This window comes from Pleurodeles waltl, chromosome 10 (assembly GCF_031143425.1).
Source record: "Pleurodeles waltl isolate 20211129_DDA chromosome 10, aPleWal1.hap1.20221129, whole genome shotgun sequence".
NCBI classification, from domain to species: Eukaryota; Metazoa; Chordata; class Amphibia; order Caudata; family Salamandridae; genus Pleurodeles; species Pleurodeles waltl.
In genome coordinates this window covers 1,062,853,327-1,062,873,193 of record NC_090449.1, presented here as the reverse complement: position 1 = coordinate 1,062,873,193, position 19,867 = coordinate 1,062,853,327, and the positions used below count along the sequence as shown (strand labels likewise).

General features: G+C 44.4%; 1 protein-coding gene across 2 annotated transcripts in view; it reads left to right on the top strand.

The window, feature by feature from the left end:
- Window positions 1–19,867, top strand: part of PLCL2 (phospholipase C like 2) — a 354,897-nt gene that overhangs the window by 16,176 nt on the left and 318,854 nt on the right. The window contains exon 2 of one of the 2 annotated variants that reach the window (XM_069212081.1): window positions 9,150–9,216. The exons of the other annotated variant lie outside the window; for it this stretch is intronic. Within the exon in view, the coding sequence (XP_069068182.1) occupies window positions 9,187–9,216 (30 nt within the window). The 5' untranslated portion in view covers window positions 9,150–9,186. The remainder of the gene's footprint in view (window positions 1–9,149; window positions 9,217–19,867) is intronic. 2 annotated transcript variants of the gene reach the window in all.

Here is a 19,867-nt window from a genome sequence, read left to right as displayed (position 1 = left end):
GCCAGGCTAGCTTGAATCCAGTGGCACAGTGAGCCCGGGACCCTCTTCTGGGCATACCCGGCGCACTTAGGGTGGCAAAAGCAAAGCAAAACACAAACGCTGTGGGATAGTGTAACTGGATGGACGGAATGCGGAACCAATCAAACATTCACCCCCAGTCACAGATCTGGGTTTAATCCATCCATTATTTTGCTCACCAGTGGTGGAGAAACCTGTCCTGTCTGGAGCAGACCCCGAAACATTCCTTGGCTGTGGGGGCGTAGATGATGAAGAGGGGAGCCAAGGCTGCTGCTTGAAGAGTTTGCTGCAATCCTCTTCGCGTCCAGCAGATGTCTTCCTCACGAGTATCTGAAGATGGTGAGCTGGACGTGGTGTCGAAGCCCACCAACAAACAACAATTCTAAAACAAGAATGACGACAAGATAGCTGAAAATTCTGGACCCAACCACTAGATGGTGGAATAATGCACAGCATGTGAATCCAGAAAATTATTTAAGCTGCAAAACTCCACCTGAACTGTTAATTCCACTGACAGACCGAGATATCCTCATATAGACTACAATGAACTGAGGGATGTCTTAAAGGAGATTGAATGGGTTCAGAAGGCTGCAGTTCGACTGAGAAAGGGAAACAAGTGATGGGTGTCACACGTGGGTTTATGTCAGCCAGTAGAAAGTACTTGTGCTGCATTCCACTCCATCATGTTTTTGCTCACTCTTCTGACCTGGAAGGTTGGTCATTGTTTGTAGTGGCACAGTGAACAACAGTGATGTGACCTGGAGGAATTACCAGGGCATTAGGTTAAATCAAGCTATTCCACCCATCACTTGGGTATAGCGACTATGACTGGAGTTTGCCTCTAAGCGCTAGGCATGCCAGATTCTAGGGCCCCCTGGGCGCAGGGCGTGCCTTATGCTCGGATCTGTGATATCGGGGAGGCACAGGGCACTGTGCCCGCTACCCCGTTGGCAGAGCCCTCCCGTCCAATACTCCTGCCTGCTCAGCACAGAGCAGGTCTATCGCCCACGCTCTGTGCCCACAGTACATGCTTTTTGGGAACATTTTCCTCTTGGATTCTCCTTCACTAAAGAAAACATATGAGGATTTTAATTGATAAGGTAACTTTTGGTTCCCACTATGTAACACACTCCATGGATTAATCTGCATGTAACTCTCAGGATTAAACGCGTGGGAACATAGTTTGTTTTTTCGATGGAAGGTGTTGGTTTGTTATATGGCGTAAAAATTATGAGAAAAATCAAAATATGCCCTTTTCCTTAGGATTGCGCGCAGTAACTAGGTACCGCTTGTGATATTTCAAAAACACTAGTATGGATGTGCTCCAAAATAAAAAGGATTGATGCACTGCCACATTTTCGTCCCGGTTTGTTGTAAACCCCCAACCCCCCCCCCCCCCCCCCTTTTTTTTTCGAGATGAGCAAAATCTCTTACGGGCATTTGATTGGCAAACATCTGTTTTAACAGCTGCTGCTTCCGAAGTTCTGGGTACTTTCCAGTCCGTTTTTTGACTTTTTCCCACTGTCTGTTTCTGCAGGTTTTTTTTAATCAGTTGTTTGTTTCCCGTAACCAGGCTTAACTTTGTCTGTCCTCTTCCAGTGTAGTGCTCATTGCACGGTACTTCCGCCTTCCTCGTGAGCGAGCCCATACAGGTGCGCGTGCCTGAGTGCCCTGCACGCGCACATTCTCCAGATGTTGGCATACTGGCATCACCCTTTGAGTGTAAGGGAAAACAAAGTTAGACACTTCGATTATCTTTCAGTTATAAATACGTTTTTGTATATTCAATGGAAAAAAAACGAAAGTTCGGAGACGTTCTAGTTAGGTGCTGGATTTACTCAGACAAAACCATAGAAATTCTGCAGTTATAGTTATCAGCTCTAACTATAACTTATGTCCCCGCAATGCACTGTTTATGACCTCACATATTAGATCACTCGTGACATTGTCAATAAAATCACTGATGACATCATCCACCTAAAGACTCTCACACGCCCATACAAACCTCATACACTACTTCCTCACACAACTACTCACATACCCATTCGCATACCGGTACAACTACACACAAAAACACTCATTCTAAAATGGACTTACACACCAGTTCGCTTACTCATATAGCCAGTCGCACAACCACTCACGGAATGGAAGCTGGGGCTGAGAAAAAGAGAGGGAGGGTCAATAAAAGTTTCTTTCCCATGTCGATTCACATAGACTCTTGAGACACGCCTGAACTGCTGAACGGACTTACACCAAGTCTGGCAGACAGGTAGCTTTTGTTCCGCAGATCACGCTTTTATTTGGTGTAAATCCGTTCCGTAGTTTTCAAGATATTAAAGGAAAATCTAATTTGTATATTTAGAAGCGCAAACCTTCGCAAATCCTCTCGATCTCATGCACAGATCTGATTGGCTGCCAACATTTCAACCGCTAAGTTTTGACAGCCATTTCGAAACTCAGCCGAGTCTCAAAAACAAAAAAAGAGGAGGAAGCAGGGTACCAGCAAGAGCAAACATAACCCGTGTTCCCAGCAAGCGGGAGTGGTAAAACTGGTCCTGCTTGCTGGGAGCAGAGTTTTCATCTCTTTCCCTGCCTGATGTCATGCGAGCAGGGAAAAATAATAAACTAATGCTCCCTGCATGCAGAAGCAATGCCGGCTCGTGCAGGAGGCAGAGCGCCGGATGGGACCATAGGGGCTTTAAGGCTCCCCACCACGGTCCTTTCCAATAACAAAAAAAGTAACAAAGAATCACTAGGGGTATTTGTCAGGGCTTTAGGGCCTAGGATCCCTAGATTCACGCACTAACAAGTTGTGTGCAGAAAGAAGGACAAAGGTCCTATCTGTGGATCACTTAACCCAGAGGGCCCCGTCAATAAAGGGCAATTCGCCCCTGGTCTAGGGGAGAGGGAGTGTCCCCTTGTAGTCAAACATGCTTCAAAGGGTGACGCTCTTTTGCGCACCTATTCCCACTCCCTCCTCAGCCGGTAAGGCCCTTCGCGTTACCTTAATTTTGACACCTTGTACTGAGGTAGGCCCTTTGTCCTTCTTTCTGCACACAACTCGTTAGTGCATGAATCTAGGGATCCTAGGCCCTGACGAATGCCCCTAGACCTCCTTTGGCTCTAGTGAGTGGGCAGAAACATGTTGGCCAGTGAACAATAGGTGACCCTTTGAGTCATTACCCTCCATAGGTGTCCCACCGTTTTTTAATCTCACCAACAGTCACCGTGAATAAAGGTGCAATATAACACAGGTGACTGATTAGGTGATTTTATATTTTCTGTAGTACAACTGGATCCCACTATTATCCAGATAATCTTTATCTCTGCACTCCCTCCAAGTTCTTTTAACAGCAAGGTTGAGTCCGTCCAGGTGGTACTATTCTACCTGGACGGGGCTAAGTGGTCAAATGATGAAGCATGACTCTTCATAGTGTGTGAGACCACCTAGTCTGTAAGGAGAAATTCCCCTTCTGACAACCACTTTCAGCACACAAACAAGTACCGAAGTTCGGGACACACAGAGGGTCCAGGGCAATTTAACTTTACTTGGTACCCACATAAACAACCAATACTCCTTGTGTAGTTGGTTGTGTACTTTGGGGAGAGGATGGGGTCCGTGTCCTCTTTCTCCTCTCCTCTCCTCTCCTCTACCGTTGTGTTAAGATATATGTAACAACGTCCTGCTGTGTCTGCACTCCTTGATATATGAGCCTCCAACTATGGTGTGGCCATTTTGGTGGTAGAAACACTGCGGTGAATGAGGATATATATGTATTACCTACTGGCGACCACTGATAGGTAATTATAGTTAAGGCTTAGTTTGCATAGGAAAAGCATTTTTTGTTTTACCAATAACTTTGGCGCTGTTTGAATCTTCACAAAATTTTCAAAACGAATGCGACTGTCCGTACAGTTGCTGGCTTGACATTTTTGGGGTGATTCGTCAAGAGGAGTTGAAAAAAGAGGGGGATCCCAAAACTCTTTTTCCCCATGCATTTTCTCATAGGGATTTTGAACATGACTACAGGTCGAACGGCCTGGACAGAATTTCATCAGATTTGGCAGAAAGATAGCTCTTGGTCCAGAAAGCGATGGTATTTGGTGTAAATCCGTTCAGTAGTTTTTGAAAACAAAAAAAATTATATCTAGAGGCACAAACACTTCAAAAATCCTCCTGATCTGATTGTCACTTCAACCAGAAAGTGTTGCCAGCCTTTTGGGATTTGGAGTCAGCTGAGTCCCTAAACAAAAGTGGGAAAAAAAGAAAAAGGGGTGGGGCAGGAATACCCTGACTCTGTAGCCTTGGTGCTGAGGTCCCCCAGGGACCATGGCAGAGCCAAAAGCAAAGGAATGGGGGGGCTGCACAGACACCCTCTGTTGGACTCATTGAGCTCCGAAGGACACCACCTGGGCTAAAAAAAAAAAAAAGTGGCTAAAAAAATACTAATGGAGGGACTGCTCTTGTTTGGTGCTTATAGAGGGTAGGTCACAGGCCAGGCCCTGTGGCCAATCTCCACCGCAAATGTGTGTAATTCTATCTCTATTTAACACCTATTCCATCTTGACCATTGACTCCATTTTGAGCTTAGCTTCAAATGCCGTCATATCGGTGGCAGAGGTATTTTTACATGCACAGCTTGTTCTCTACATTGAACTTGTTTTCCCTTTTCTCACCAGAGAAGGGGACATAACGTGGGGGATGAAACGATAAGAGTGTACAAGGAAGAGAATGTTTATAGCAGAGAAGGGTATGGCTCTGTCTTGAAAAGGCACATTGGGATCTGGCTAATCCTTTTGTGTGTTTTCAACACTGACCAAGTACAGTCAGCTCTTGAATTTCACAACTTACTCGAAGGGAGTGGGAAGGTTACCAGAACCTTCCTCTTGAGTTTGCTTAAGGTATATAAGGTGAGGTAACTTGGCACTCAGGCAGAAGGAACTCATTTCTAAGGGTGGACGCATTGCTTGGAAAATCAGAGTCCCATTAGGGAAAATTTCTCCTGTCTCAGCTGTCAAGGGTTCCACAGCTTGACGTTGGCAAGGATGATGATGGATTTTGATTTTAATTATATATATATATATATATATATATATATATATATATATATATATATATATATTCATTGTTGATATATTGCACTTTTCTGATTATTATTATTCAACTGCTGTGATGATTTTTTTTCTTTTTTTGTATCTGCACGTTTTGCTGCATTCAAGTTAAATGCTCATGTTAATAGTTTTATATATTTTCGTTTGAGACCCTGGAGGTACCTTAATAAATGCAGTACTCAGACTAAGAGTGCTGCATTCTTTAGCCTTGTTCCCTCTTAGTTTGAAGCAAAGCAGAACAGTGTGGCATGAGGGAAGGTGCGCATAGGGGGTAGGCCACAGTGCCGGACCCTTTGGCCAGGCCCTTCGGCCCCCCATGCCGTGCGCAGGCAAAGGCCATGCGTGGTGCGGGGTTAGGTGCATATAGGAGGTAGGCCAAAGGGCCTGGCCATAAGCTAGGCCCTGCCTCCAACACGGCCAAAGGATGTGTGTGGCGCAAGGTTGGATGCTGATAGGGGGTTGGCTGCAGGCCCTGTGGCCAACAGCTGCCACACATTGCCAAAAGCCCTGTGCGGCAGTGGTTGGATTGAGTTACAGTAATTGAAATAACTTAATGTTAAAAAAATAGAAAGTCACTGAAAAAAACAATGGTTAGAGGGACTTTATAGTTAGGAAACAGAATTTAAAACCAGCATTGACAAAGCCAGTAGGCCTCGTCTTTGGTATCTGTTGGTTATGACAATTATTTTAGCCATGCTGTGCAGCTCCACCAATGCTGTGCAGCGTGGCTAAAGGTAATAAACTTAAAAAACGTAAGGCACTATGACACAGTGGTCACGCCCTTTTTATAGGTGCGGCATGTCACACACAGTCACTTGCATAACTCCTCACTTGGTTGGTCCCCCACATTTTAGATCAAGCATAGCAACGCGCAAGCGCTGCTCTTTTCAACTTGTTGTAATCTATTCTGTGGGCTTTTACCACGCCCATCACTTTCATTCATTCCTGGGCCTGCCTTTCAAAAATCCCTTGATGATGTTGTTGGTAAATGCTTTGTTTGTCCCGCTTTGAGGCAGTTTTGTTACCCCTTGGAGACTGACACTGTTGCATGGATTATTGCACAATGGGGAAGGTACCATAGTGTGTAGCGCTATTTTTTTATTTTGCCTCGCCGCTTCGCTCAAGGTGGTATGTTGTTTCTTCGTCTTCCTTGGTTTAGGGCATCCTGTTGTTTCTGTGCGGGGGCTTTTTTATTTATTTTTTTGCAGTTTTATGTAGTGCAAACTCGATACAAAGGTATTGGAGTGTTTTATTTTATTTTTTTAATTTTCTGTAGTGCAAACTCGATACAAAGGTATTACAGCGCTTTACATGAGCACTGGTCGCATTACACAAGAACACATTCTTTTTTGGTAGCATGGGGAGATTAAGTGATTTGCCCAGAATCACACGATGTTGAGCCGGCGCCGAGACTCAAGCCATGTTCCCCAGCTCCAAAGTCAGTAGCTCTGGTCCTTGTGCCACATCCTCTCCCCCAGGGTTCTTTGTGTGGTGCATGTTGGGGCAGTCTGGCAATAACTCCTATTATTTATTTCTTATTATTTCTTTTAACTTGCGCTTGGTAAGACAGATTCTGCCATTTCATAGCACTGCAAAGAAGGTGCCATTATTAACAAAATCGCCTTAATTAATTTGCATCGACCTTGCAAAGAGGTGAGAAAGCTATGTCAGGATTGTAATCTATGACATTCTCGTTCTGTTATTACCTCTGCAATGGGTGCACTTAACTGACTTTTGTATAGCTTAACACTAGGCGATAGCACGTGCTCTTGATAACCTCTGGGGGGTCACCAACCAAGCACATATCTTCATTCTAGGCAAGAAAATGGCGAAAGTTGTTGTCTCCAAAATGATGGAAAAGGAGTTGTGACTCCAGACAGAAGCACTTCAAGACCTCACGCCTGATGGGAATAAGCGTCTAGCCTTTGGATGTAAATTGGGCCTCTTCAAGTAGAGTTCACTTAGTGCGAACTTGATAGAAAGGTATTACAGCGCTTTATATGAGCGCAGGTCACATTACACATTCATTTTTGGTAGCAGGGGGAGATTAAGTGATTTGCCTAGAATCGCAGGATGTTGAGCTGGCGCAGAGACTCGAACAGTTCCTTAGCTCCCAGGTCGGCAGCTCTGGCCCTTGCGCCACATTCTCTTCCCTAGGGTTCTTTGTCTGGTGCATGTTGGGGCAGTCTGCCAATAATTTTTTTATTTTTATATAGCGCTTGGTAATACAGGTTCTGCCATTTCATAACGCTGCAAAGCTGCTGCCATTCTTAACAAAATTGCTATAATTCATTTGCAGTTCTTCTCCTATTCCCTTTGTGTACAGTCAATGTTTTTAAAAGTTAGGCTGATATTGCCAATGTAGAGGAATAATTCCTTTAAAAGTTTAACACAGAGAAATATATGGCTGACCCCTTATCTTTGCTCCTAACTCTTTTGACCTCCTCACTCTGGGGGTTAGATGCCACGAAGGTGCCTCTTTATGGCTTGTTTGGTGCTATAAAAGTTTAGGTAAACACACTAGAAAGGGTTGCATGTCTAGGGTATCACAGGCCAGTCTGTAGGAATGAGGCAAAAATACTCCCAAGATGGCAGGCTTGTTATGTCCTTTCTTCTGCAGTGACAGGACTGGGAGGGTTGCAGTGGCACCTGACAAACATCCACTACACCCCAAACCAAAACGTATTGGTAAAAAACATTGTCATTTACAACGCAATAGCTCTAACTCTCACAAATGCAAGACCTATAGCATTGCAAATGCTTGTTCTTTTTTTTAGGATTGTGCCCTGGCTAGCACAAAAACTGTACGCAAGTGGCAGATGTTGCACAGAGCAAATGTTGTTTTACATAAGTAACACTACACAGCCACACTAGAGATGTTGTAATATTAAATGCAAGTGTCTCTCTGTGCACCATTAGAAGTGGTAGACCATACTTACTGTGCTTCTTGTTGCAAAATGTGTACATATCTGCACACGTCTCGGTGCAAAAAAGTAAGAATATTAATCTTCAAGAAAAGGAGTTAAGTGAAGTAAAACCGTGAAAGCTTTTGAGACTTTGGATAAAATAACTTTCAGGGCCTGTGTCCTTCACCAAGTCCTAGTTTTCACATACTGTGCATGCATTCCTTGCATTTTATTATAAGGTTTAATTCAAAAATTGCAAGAAACAATGGGAAAATGAAGTAGGAAAATGATATCTCAAAGTTAAAAAAAAAAAAAAAAAAAAAAAGAAAGAAAAAAGCAAAATAAAATACATAGCAGACTCCTCCAGATCACAGTGAATAGCTCTACGAGAGGCTCTACTTGCGCCTGATATGGGACGGCTTCAGCTCTGTGCACTGACCAAGAACTGTGCACTGACAATTTGAGACGCCTTCATGCCATCCACTGATCAACGGCTCTGAGGCAACTGAATATTTGCGAGTTTCCAATTGAGGCTTTCCAGTTTAAAGAGTATCTGTGTGTCATCTCCATAGGTGTAGCATGTGAGCTTCAATCCACTGATCATTGCCGGTAATGATTTCATGTTGATGTTGAAAAGCGTGGGTGAGACGACTGAGCCTTGTGGGACCCCTGCTTTTGTGAAGTAGGATTTGGACGAGAAAGTGGGAGTATAGATGACATTTGTTCTGTTTTGAAGGTAGGATGTGATCCAGTCGAGAGCAGCCCCTCTATGCCGGCTTCATGGAGTCTTTGAATTAGGGTGTCATGGTCAACGTCAAAGGCATCTGAGAGGTCCAAGAGAAGTAGTGCAGCAACCCTATTGCGGTCGACTGTGTTTTTAAGATCGTCCCAGGTGGTGATGAGGGCAGATTCAGTGCCTCTTCCTGGGTCCAATCCAGTTTGGAAGTCTGAAAGTATGGCGTTATCTTCAATGAATTGTGGCACCTGGGCAAATGCTGCTCTTTCTATCAGTTTGCCCAGGAAAGGTCCATTTGTAATTGGTCTGTAGTTGTTTGGGTCGTGCAGGTCCAGGATTTCTTTCTTTAGTAATGGATGTATGTATGTTTTTTTTAGGTCTTCTGGAAAGATTCCTGTAGTTTAAGAATTATTGATGATTCTCCTTACTGGTGTGGCAGCAGAGGTAGGAAAAATAATGTTCTTAAAAATGTGTGGTGGGCAAGGGTCAGAAGGGCAACCGGAAGGCCTGCTTGCTTTGAACATATCCATAAATTCACTTTCTGCTATTTGTTTGAAGGAATGCAGATGCTGGGTTGACTTACTCTTGATGGGGATTTTTGGAAATGGGTTGGTGCTGGTGGTTTTACTTTGATTTAAATAGGAATCCAACATGTCCGATTGGTTGTGTAATTATGTGCTAGTTTGTGAATTCTTGAGTAATGGGATGAGTTCCTTCCATGCATTTAGGTTTATGAAATTCAGTGAGAATTTTATAAAATTATTTATTTGCACATTTTAGCATTTTGAATTCTGTCTGAATAGCACCTTTTTTAAAAACTTTTTTTGATTATTGATTTTGTATATTCTGTTAAATTTGCGTAGATTAAGTTTAGCTTGATTGCTGTTTGTTTTGAGCCAGGTTCCTTGCAGCCTTCAGATTCTTTTTGTTTTATCTTTTCTAGTTCTTTATTCCTCCAAGGTGCTTGTTTTCTTTTATCCTATTTTATTGTTCTTCGTGGTATTAGGATATTGCAAGCTTCCTGGAGCCACTCACAAAGTTTTTTTTTTTTTTTAATGGAATTTATTGTGTCTAGATCCGTGTTGGCTGTTAGTTGTGTTTCTAAGTATTCAAAATTGAGTTTGTTCAGTTGTCGATAGGTGGATGTTTGTAAGGTGGTCTTGGGTGTGTCGATTTGTGGTGTTTTATGTTGGAAAGCTACCAAATAGTAGTCTGACCATGTAATTGGAGTAATCCTTTGAAAAGTGACTAGTTCTGGATTTTCAAAAATTACATCTAGAATGTGTCCAGCGATGTGTGTGGGTTTGTGTACAATCTGATGTAGGTTCAATGTGACTAGGCCAGTGATGGTAGTTTGTAGATGGGGTATATTTAGTTTGTTAAACCAAATGTTTAGGTCACCAAGAATGCATAGGTTGGAGTGTGATGTTAGTGTGAGGTTTGAAACTGTGCCTAGAAACGTGTCTGGGAATGCTGCGTTGCTAGGTGGTCGTCTGTAAAGATGAAGGAAGTTACAGGAGAATGTTGGTGTCGGGGGCCATCTGATGAGGAGGACCTCACAACCTTGTATGGAAACATCATCTGCTTTGGTGAGAAGCATTGTTTGCTTGAATATAGCAGCCAGTGTTTTGCCTATACAATTTTGAGTGGTAGTTTTGTTGCCTTGGGGAACAGCTTCATGTAACATTGGGGCCACGTCCTCTTCCAAGCAAGATTCAGTTATGAAGAGTAAGTCAGGTTGTGTGTCGGTGAGTAGGTTGTAGATGTGGTGCTTGTTTTTAGAGCGTGATTGAGCGTTTATTAGTAGGCAGTTTAGAGATTGTGTTTTGGTGGTAGTGTGACTTTGTTTTCTAGAAGAGTGAGCAGTATAATTTGAGATGGCCTATTCTGGTACCTTGTCGCCAGCTGCTGCCTGGAGCAGGTCTCCCTGCAGGTTTCCTGGCTTTTCTTCACTGACCGTGCCAAGGTGGTGAAGGTGGTCTGTATCTGAACCAGCACAACCCCCACTGTGTTTAAAAGCTCACTGAAGCGTAGCGTGAGGCAGACTGACCTTGACTGTCCTGGCTGCTGCTGTCAGCTACAATTGTGTTGTAGCATCACAGACACAGTCTCTTGCCGTGTGTGATCACTGCCCACTGCAGCAGCCTCTAAACCTCTATGTCCTTCAGATCACACGTGTGTGCGAACACTGGCCCAGTGCATCAGTCTCTGACTTTGTGTCATTTAGGTCACGTGTGTGATTTCTGGTCCTTTGTGCACTACCCTCTGTGTCCTTCAGGTCACGTGTGATCACTGACACTCTACAGCATGCCTCTGACCCTCTGTGTCCTTCAGGTCACGTGTGATCACTGACACTACAGCATGCCTTGCATGCCTCTGACCCTCTGTGTCCTTCAGGTCACGTGTGTGATCACTGACACTCTACAGCATGCCTCTGACCCTCTGTGTCCTTCAGGTCACGTGTGTGATTTCTTCAGGTCACGTGTGTTATCACTGACACTCTACAGCATGCCTCTGACCCTCTGTGTCCTTCAGGTCACGTGTGTGATTTCTTCAGGTCACGTGTGATCACTGACACTCTACAGCATGCCTCTGACCCTCTGTGTCCTTCAGGTCACGTGTGTGATCACTGACACTCTACAGCATGCCTCTGACCCTCTGTGTCCTTCAGGTCACGTGTGTGATTCTGGTCCAGTGTGGCAGCATGTTACATGTGCCCTTTAAACGTACCTCAGTGACCTTGAAGTGGGTGACATGTGTCACCGTGTTGATGCTGTTCAGCCGCAGTAGTGCCATATCTGTTCCTTCCTCACTGACGGTATCCTCCCGGTACATCATTCACTGATTGTGAGAGTGCTGGAAGCTTTGTGAGTGATTAAACGAGCCACTTCTGTGCCAAATGTTCTCCCAGCAGTCCAGTGATAATAGACATAACCCCTGGCAACATGTAGCCCACAGACCACGGCTGCCAACTCAACCACACTTGGCGCATAATGCCCTGATTTACTGGTATTCACTCACCAGGGACTTTAATAGGGTCACCCACATTTTAAACCGTGCTCAAAAATGTGTTTGTTCTATATTCACTTAAATGAGATCACCCTCCTAAAGACGTCACGTGACCTGCAATATTGGACCAAGGGGTCGATAGGTAATATTGTTTAGGCCCTAAAACAACACGGTCAGCCAGGGCTCATGGACAACGCTCTGTAGTTTGGTTAAATACACTACACACATTCCTGAGATGAGCAAATGTTGTACAACCTCGGAGACATGCTTCCAACCACACTGTGAGGTGAACCATCTCTAAATCTGTCTTGTCTACTTTCTACATTATATTACAATATGTAATGCCTCAAAATGTTCAGTTCTGTACATAAACGGCCACACCTTATATACATCCACGTGCATAGAATGTGTCTACAACACTGCATAACAGCTATTTAACACCAGCATGTGCGCAGACATTTACTGGGGGATGGTCTATTGTGAGCTTTGACTTTTCCCGCATATTTTTTTAATCGGGCTGTGAATTCGAGTCACAGCCTACATCCAAGAATTCCTCTGCAACCCACACCAGGTGTGCTCAGCCTTTACCTTGTTTAACACTGAGTACTGATTGCCTCCAAAACCTTACTCCTAGGCAGATCGTGTGCCATGTAACGTTGACAATGAACAGCCACACTTGGCCCCAGGGCTTAAGCTAATTCCGTTCCATACACCCATACTTGTGCGTACAGCAATTCTATGCTTTATGTGTGTTTAAGTTTTTTTAAGTTAGTTCCTCTGTCGATTTGTTTATAAGCTTGTGTTTTGCTTGTGTGTGTTGTTTTTTATTTTTATTTGAAAACTCGGTAAACCCAGGTGAATTGATTGCGTTGTTTTGACAATACAAAGATAGTTGATGCAGTTACAGTTTCTGTGAGACTTAGGCAGGCTCAGGGAGCAATCTGAAAGTTGGCGTCTGTCACTAGTGTCTTAATGCTAAGCTGGCACTGATGCCGGGTGGCGTTTCAAGTGTAACAAGCATTTGCAAAGCCAATAGGTCTGGCGTGGGCTGCCAGCCTTTTGAGTCTGTCAATGTTTGAATTGTTTTGTCATGGTCTTTGCAAACGTTACCTACTGACCCATGCTGTAGTGGGGCGCAAGGAAAATATGAATGGCAATAGACCAATGGATGAAGTAGGGAAGGCTGACAGCCTCAATAAGTATATTATAATTATAATGTTAGTAAAATCAAAATGTTTTTGGCTAAAGTCAGACCTCACTCTAGGGTAACTGTGCACCCAAAACTATGTATTTGCTGTCCTTTTTAGCATACATTTGAATATTGTTCACCTTTAAATGAGACTGAAATGATTTGTGCTAGCCACTGCGTGAGAGTCGGATTTTACTTTTATGTTTCTGAAATGATAGGGTGTGATAATTTAATTATTATGGAAACTGGTCATGTGTCCTGGTGAGAGCCCCAGTACTTTGATGTAAAGGGCCAAAACATTCCTATGTGTCCTGTAGATGCTGGATTGATTTTGTCACCTGATAACCTGTTTGCAGAAACAGTCATTGTTTTGGTGTCTATCAGTTAAATTGTCTACAGATATTTCCTATATTGATATATTTGTACAATTAATTATTTGTTCAGACATATTATTGGTCTCATTTTGGCTATCCCTGCACATGTTAGATCAGTGGTTTCCAACCTTTTGACTTCTGTGGACCCCCACTTTATGATTACTTGAACCTGGGCACCCCCACTGAATCATTATTGGAGTCCCGGGACCCACCACTAAGTCATTACTGAAAGCTGGGGACCTAATCTGTTAATATTCTTTAATTCTCTAAGCAGTCGCGGACCCCCTGAAGAGGCTTCATGGACCCCCAGGGGTCCCGAGACCACAGTTTGGGAACCACTGGGCTAGATCACAGCCCTGCACCTCTAGATTGTCTCTTTGTGCTGGGTGTACTACAGGTAAAACAAAGTCACACATTTACTGCGTAGCCACATTTTCTCAGACTCCAGGACCACACCTTTTAGACAGCGACTCCATCAACGAAGCATAGCGACTAGGCTGAGCTTGAAGGCACAAAACCTGCACACTGTGACACATCCTTCAGAGAAAAGAAGTGACGCAAAATACACCACACACAAAAACATGATCACACCCATATATGTATGAACCACACAATAAGAAAAAAAAACATCATTTAACTGCAGTGGTACAGGAAGAATACGGCAGCTGGCCAGTTACATCATCTTATTAAAGCCACACTGGGATATGTGTCAGTCTGTCTTTGAAAACACAACAAATGCTGCATGAAGAAAATCATTAGAGGAGTTATTTTATTGTTCGCCCCCCATCTTTTAAGTTTTTAAGGGGGTGCAGCCCCTCCTGCCGCACTCTGGTTCCAGCTCAGCCGCTCAGTTGTGAGTGATCTTGGGAACATGCTTCTGTTATTCTCAGTGTCACCCAAGCGAGGACCATGGTCCATGGTGCACACACGCAGACTTAAGGCGTGGCCAAAGTGGGCTCTGGCCCTGGGCCCCAGCCTTTCAGGGGGCCCCTAATAGAGCCAGTTCTGTTCTGCAGAGTCTTGCCCTGATGAACTTGAATAATTCTTAAACAGATTGTTTTAAATACCTTTTCTCCTTTAATTTATTATTAATGTGGGTGATGATTGAGAGTCTATTACAAACATTTCCCAGGGAAATATTGTATCTACATTTCATGAAAAAAGTTTATTTAGGATCAAAACAGGACCCCACCAAATGGGAGTGTCATAGAGATTATTTGCAGTAATATTAATGAGCTGCTGCTGTGTTACAATATTGAAATCAGGTCACTTTCCCTGAATATTAGATGTAAGCATTTTTAGATTTTGGACCAGTGTGTCTGTGCACTCTCAGTGACCTGGGCAAAGAGGGCATGAAAGGGATGAAACTGGATCATACATTCAAAGCTGTTCTGAACAAGGACCCCCAGAATACTTTTGCACCAGGGTCCCACAAAATCCTTAAGATGTCTCTGAGTGCTCAACGTGGAGGCCGAGACAACAGAGAGAGACATCAATGCTTTGTCAAAGCAACTCCCTCTTGGTGATCGCGGTTGCCATGGCGACGGGAAGCATCTGTAGCCCTAGGAAGACTGATGCGTGCCTGTATCCATCACTGCGCTCGGGCTTTGCAGTCTCTCGGGTGGGCAGTTGTTTTAACCCACTCAGAGGGAGTTACTTAAGTGTGTAATTTCTTCCGTAGTTCTTGCAACACAGATGCTATGCGCTTTCTGGAGTTCTTGTACGTTTTAATGTATGCAACGGGTACTGCAAATTAAACAACAAACAGGATTTCACCAAACATTTGCAGCAGCAGGTCTGCAGTAAAATGACTTTACGCATGTTTAATGTACTGCGTCGCTGTTGCAAGGGAGGGTTTCTGAGGACATGGTTGATTCGTGTTAAAGGTACCAAGCGTGGCACGGGCGATTGACGGTAGTAATTACACGTCCTTGTTTTGCTTGGCTTGTTGCGCCCCTCACTGCGCCCCCCGTGTGGTGAAGCCAAGGCTGATGGTTTGGAGTGCGGGAGGGTGGGTCTGCCCACCGCTAGGGCTGGAAGTGGTTGAAATCTGAAAAAGACCGCCTTCTTGGGTCTTGATACAGAGGGCTTTAACTCTCCGGGAGACCTTTTGTTACCAGCATTTAATATGTACGTAGACTGGGCTTTGGGACCTTCCTTGTGATTGGATGCCTTCTTTTTTATTAGGACTCTCTGCTCCTGATTCGATGGCTTTCTTGTCTATCTCAGTCCCTGCTCCTGATTTGTTGGCTTTCTTGTTTATCTCAGGTTCCTACTCATGATTCGTTGGCTATCTTGTCTATCTCTGGTCCAAGCATCTGATTCAGTGGCTTTGATTTAATGGCTTTCTTGCCTATCTCCGGTCCCTGCTCCTGATTCGACGGCTTTCCCCTCTAGTGTTTTACAGTATGTTATGTAGATTTGTACAGTGTGGCTTATCACCCAGTAGCATATCCGGGTGCTGGAGCAGGCTTAAAGTAGGAAGTGAGGGTGTAGGAAGTCAGCCTCGGAAAAGTAGTTGCCAAACCATGTCTTCATCCTCTTGTGGAATTCATGATGTGGGGAGGAGGCCCTGGTGCGTAGAGGGAGGTCACTTTAGGTTTTGGGTGCGATGTAGGAGAATGCTAGGTCTCCAGTTCTCCTTTTGTGCATACGGGGAGGTATCTGGGAGTGAGGCTGAACAGAGGTGTCTGGTGGGTTGGTGAGAGTGGAGTTGGTTGTTAAGGTTTATTGGTCCGATGTTGTGCAGTGCCTTGTTTTCATGCGTGAAGAGTTTGAAATGGCACTGATTATGTATGGGGAGCCAGCGGGGCTCTCTGAGGTGGGGCAAGATGTACGTGTGTGGTGGGAGGTTCAGGATGAGTGTTTCTGCGGTGTTCTGGATGGTTGGAGGTTAGTGGAGGAGGTGGTGGAGATTCCAGCGTAGAGTGCATTGCTGTACTCTAGTCTGCTTGTGATGAGGTCTTGTGTGACGGTGTGCCTGGTATTTTAGGGTATCCATCTGAGGATCCTGTGAAGCATGCATAGTATCTGGAAGCAGAAGGAGCTGACTGCGTTGACCTCTGCTGTCCTATTGAGCTTGTCGAGGATGATTCCAAAGTTTCTTATGAGGTTGGTTGATGTGGCTGTCAGTCGGAGCTCTGGTGGCCACAAGGTGGAGTCCAGGGGAAGTTCTTGTTCCCGAAGATCGACACTTCCTTCTTGTCGGAGTTGGGTTTCAAGCAACTGGCCTTCATCCACTCAGTTGATCATGCAGCCAGAGAAGTTGGTTTTGGTGGTGTTGGACTTGGCTGTCAGCCATAGGGACGAGTCCCACCTCTGAAGTATTTTGATCTTAATGTATTTTGATTGGATGAGTTGTGCCCATACGCTGCTAACTGTATTGAGCTGTTTTCCTCCGATATGTTTCTACAGAATTTGAGTTTAGGCACTGCATGAGGGTGCTTGACGCTTCTGTTTTCCGTGCTGTCTGCGTTGTAGATGGCATTGCCTCCTATAGCAAGCATTTGTTTCTGACTCGAAAGACTTCCAGTAATGGTTTGTTATACTAACTGGAGCCTTTATCAAGAAAGTGCCAGTTGTACCTTTCCAAGAGCAGACAAATGTGCGCTTTAGAATTAGTGAGCCGCAGTGGCCTTGCCAGTGCTTGTTATACAAGAGGTCAAAGTTTTGTTTCTGCTGTTAACTTCGGTGAACAGTTGTATCATACAAAAGTCTCCACAAATTAAAAGATTCATCAAAGTTGAGTTTTTTGCTCCATTTTACAAATCTTTATAAGGCACAACAACTGCCTCCCGCCGAGTGGGTGCTATTTTTTGTGTGATTTTAAGGCGGTCCATCCTGCTCTTTTAAGTTTGTTTTTATCCCTCTCCGCGTCTTCTGGGTGCGGCATAGATGGCGCAAGTCATTTTTGAGACCACATCATTCTCAAAGGTTATCGCTGGGCGCTGCAGCAGTGTTTTGGTTGCTTCCGGGTAGCCCTGTGGAATTAAAGAAATGACCATATAGTTTGAAAGTCGCATCAATACACATCATTGAATTCCCAGTGCCCCCCGCAACTGTCTTTATTTGTATGTCAGTTCTTGTAAAAAAAAAAAAAATTAAAAAAATGGGGAGAACGTTTAGAAGCTGGAATTTTCCCCCTTTGAAATATACATTTTAAAGTGCTAATAAATTAAATTAATTCAAACGTGTATTTCTATCCGTCTAAAGTATTATAATTAATCAAAGCAGACAGAATTTTTTTTATAAAAAACGAGAAGATGTTTTAGTGAAAAATCTAATTTAAGTACTAGATCCCGGAAATTCTGGGTTTCAGACACATGGCTGAAAGAAAGAATGGTTCTAATCTGATGCGCGCCACAGATCCAAGACCGGATGAGGCTGGCTACTATCCAATGTGGACCATCACTAAATCATGTCAGTCGGTTCTGCACTAGATGGCCACTGTCCAACGTGGACCATCACTAAACCGTGTTGGTCGGTTCCACTCTAGATGGCCACTATCCAATGCGGACACTCTAGATGGCCACTACCCAATGTGGACCATCACTAAACAGTGTCTTACGGTTCTACTCTAGATGGCCATCCAATATGGACCGGCACTAAACAGTGTCCTACGGTTCTGCTCTAGATGGCCATCCATTATGGACCATCACTAAACAGTGTTGGTTGGTTCCACACTAGATGGCCACTATCCAATATGAACCATCACTAAACAGTGTAATTCGGTTCCTCTGTAAATGGCCACTATCCAATATGAACCATCACTAAACCGTGTCTTGCAGTTCCGCTCTAGATGGCCACAATCCAATATGGGCCACCACTAAACAGTGTCAAACGGTTCAACTTTAAATGGCCACTATCCAATATGAACCATCCCTAAACAGTGTCAGACCGTTCCACTCTATCCAATATGGACCATCATTAAACAGTGTCATACGGTTCTGCTGTAGTTGGCCATTATCCAATATGAACCATTACTAAACAGTGTAATTCTCTTTCACTCTAGATGGCCACAATCCAATATGAACCATCACTAAACAGTGTTGGTCGGTTCCACCGTATATGGTTTCTATCCAATAAGATTAATTACTAAGCAATACCAAGTACTTTGTCCACAGACCACCTGGACTCCAGACAACATGAATCCGACCCATAATGGGTGCTCTGACCTCGAAGAGTCTGTAATGTGGGCTCCTGCCCGAAGAACACCCTACGGGCAGCAACGCAGGCACCTTTTGAGCCCAGTAAACCTATGTGCCACTGGGTGTAGTTAGGTCACTCCGAGGTGTATTTTGAATTGTGTGCATTCAAGGAGACAACAGATTGTAACAATGAGTTAAAGCCACACAATGCAAGATCTGCAACCTTGGGTGGCGATCAGAGGCGAGGAAAAATAAGGTGTGACAAGACCATGAAGGGAGGCGTATCCAGCATGTGAGTAGCAGCATCTACCCGAGTACTGATGAGTGGTACCTGGGGTGATGAGATCCATGGGGGTGTTGAGTGACAACAGAGGGGATGGTTTGTGGTAACCAGATAAGGTAACCAATGAGAACATTACTGAGCAGATTATCGGAGTCACAAATTAGGAATCTTGGTTTCTTCTCTTGAGTTGGTGAAAACAAACCAGTCACGTTGCTGATCGCTCCCAGATCCCTTGACTCCCACCCAACCTGGGAAGATGTGGTTGTAGACCATCAGTGTGTTGGTTCTTCTTGCATCGTGGTGCTCAATGCTTCTGAGTGCGATGGTCGTGCCCTAGGTTCCTACGCAGTGTAGAGGCGTCCCTTGATTTAATTTCCCTAGGGGATAGCAAGGGATAGCAAGGTTCAGGAGCCATAGGTTTCTCTAATTTAGTCGCACGCCTCCGGAACCACATATTTGAAAATCTGTTGCAGTTTATTGGCCATAGACTGCAGTAGTCCCGTGCATAGCGTCGACATCTAAACCCTCTGCTGGTGATAAGCTGGTGATCAAGAACCATCCAGTACTTGGGCCACGTGCATGGATTCCCTCTGCACCACATATTTCAGTTTGAAGCAATGCATGTGACTTGCCTTTTGGGACCCTGGAACTCCTTATTAACCTGCGACCGAGGCTGATTTGCTAAGATGCATTGCTCTCCCTTTGGGCAGACTATTAACATAAGACACCTTTTTTCCAGCCTCAAAGGTAATCTGAGGGTCTTCAGGAGGTGGAGCCACGTGTGCACAGGAATCTGTACTCGGGTCTGTTCCGTGTAGGAGGTCAGATGGCCAGTAGACTGGCAGCGGTCAGTCTAGGAGACTTTGTGGTTAGTAGGGTGCAAGCGCCTAGTTAAACTACCATTGAGGACTTGCGTTCGACTTCGAGCTTTGACGTGAGAACCCTCTTCAACCAGGAAGCAGTGGAACAACCTACCCGAGTATAGATGCTAGATTCTTTATACAATAGGTTTGAGGAGTATGACTATGTACATTTTACAAATTGAAACACACAAAAGCTGATGAGAGCATGGTTGCAAAAAATCTAACCACTG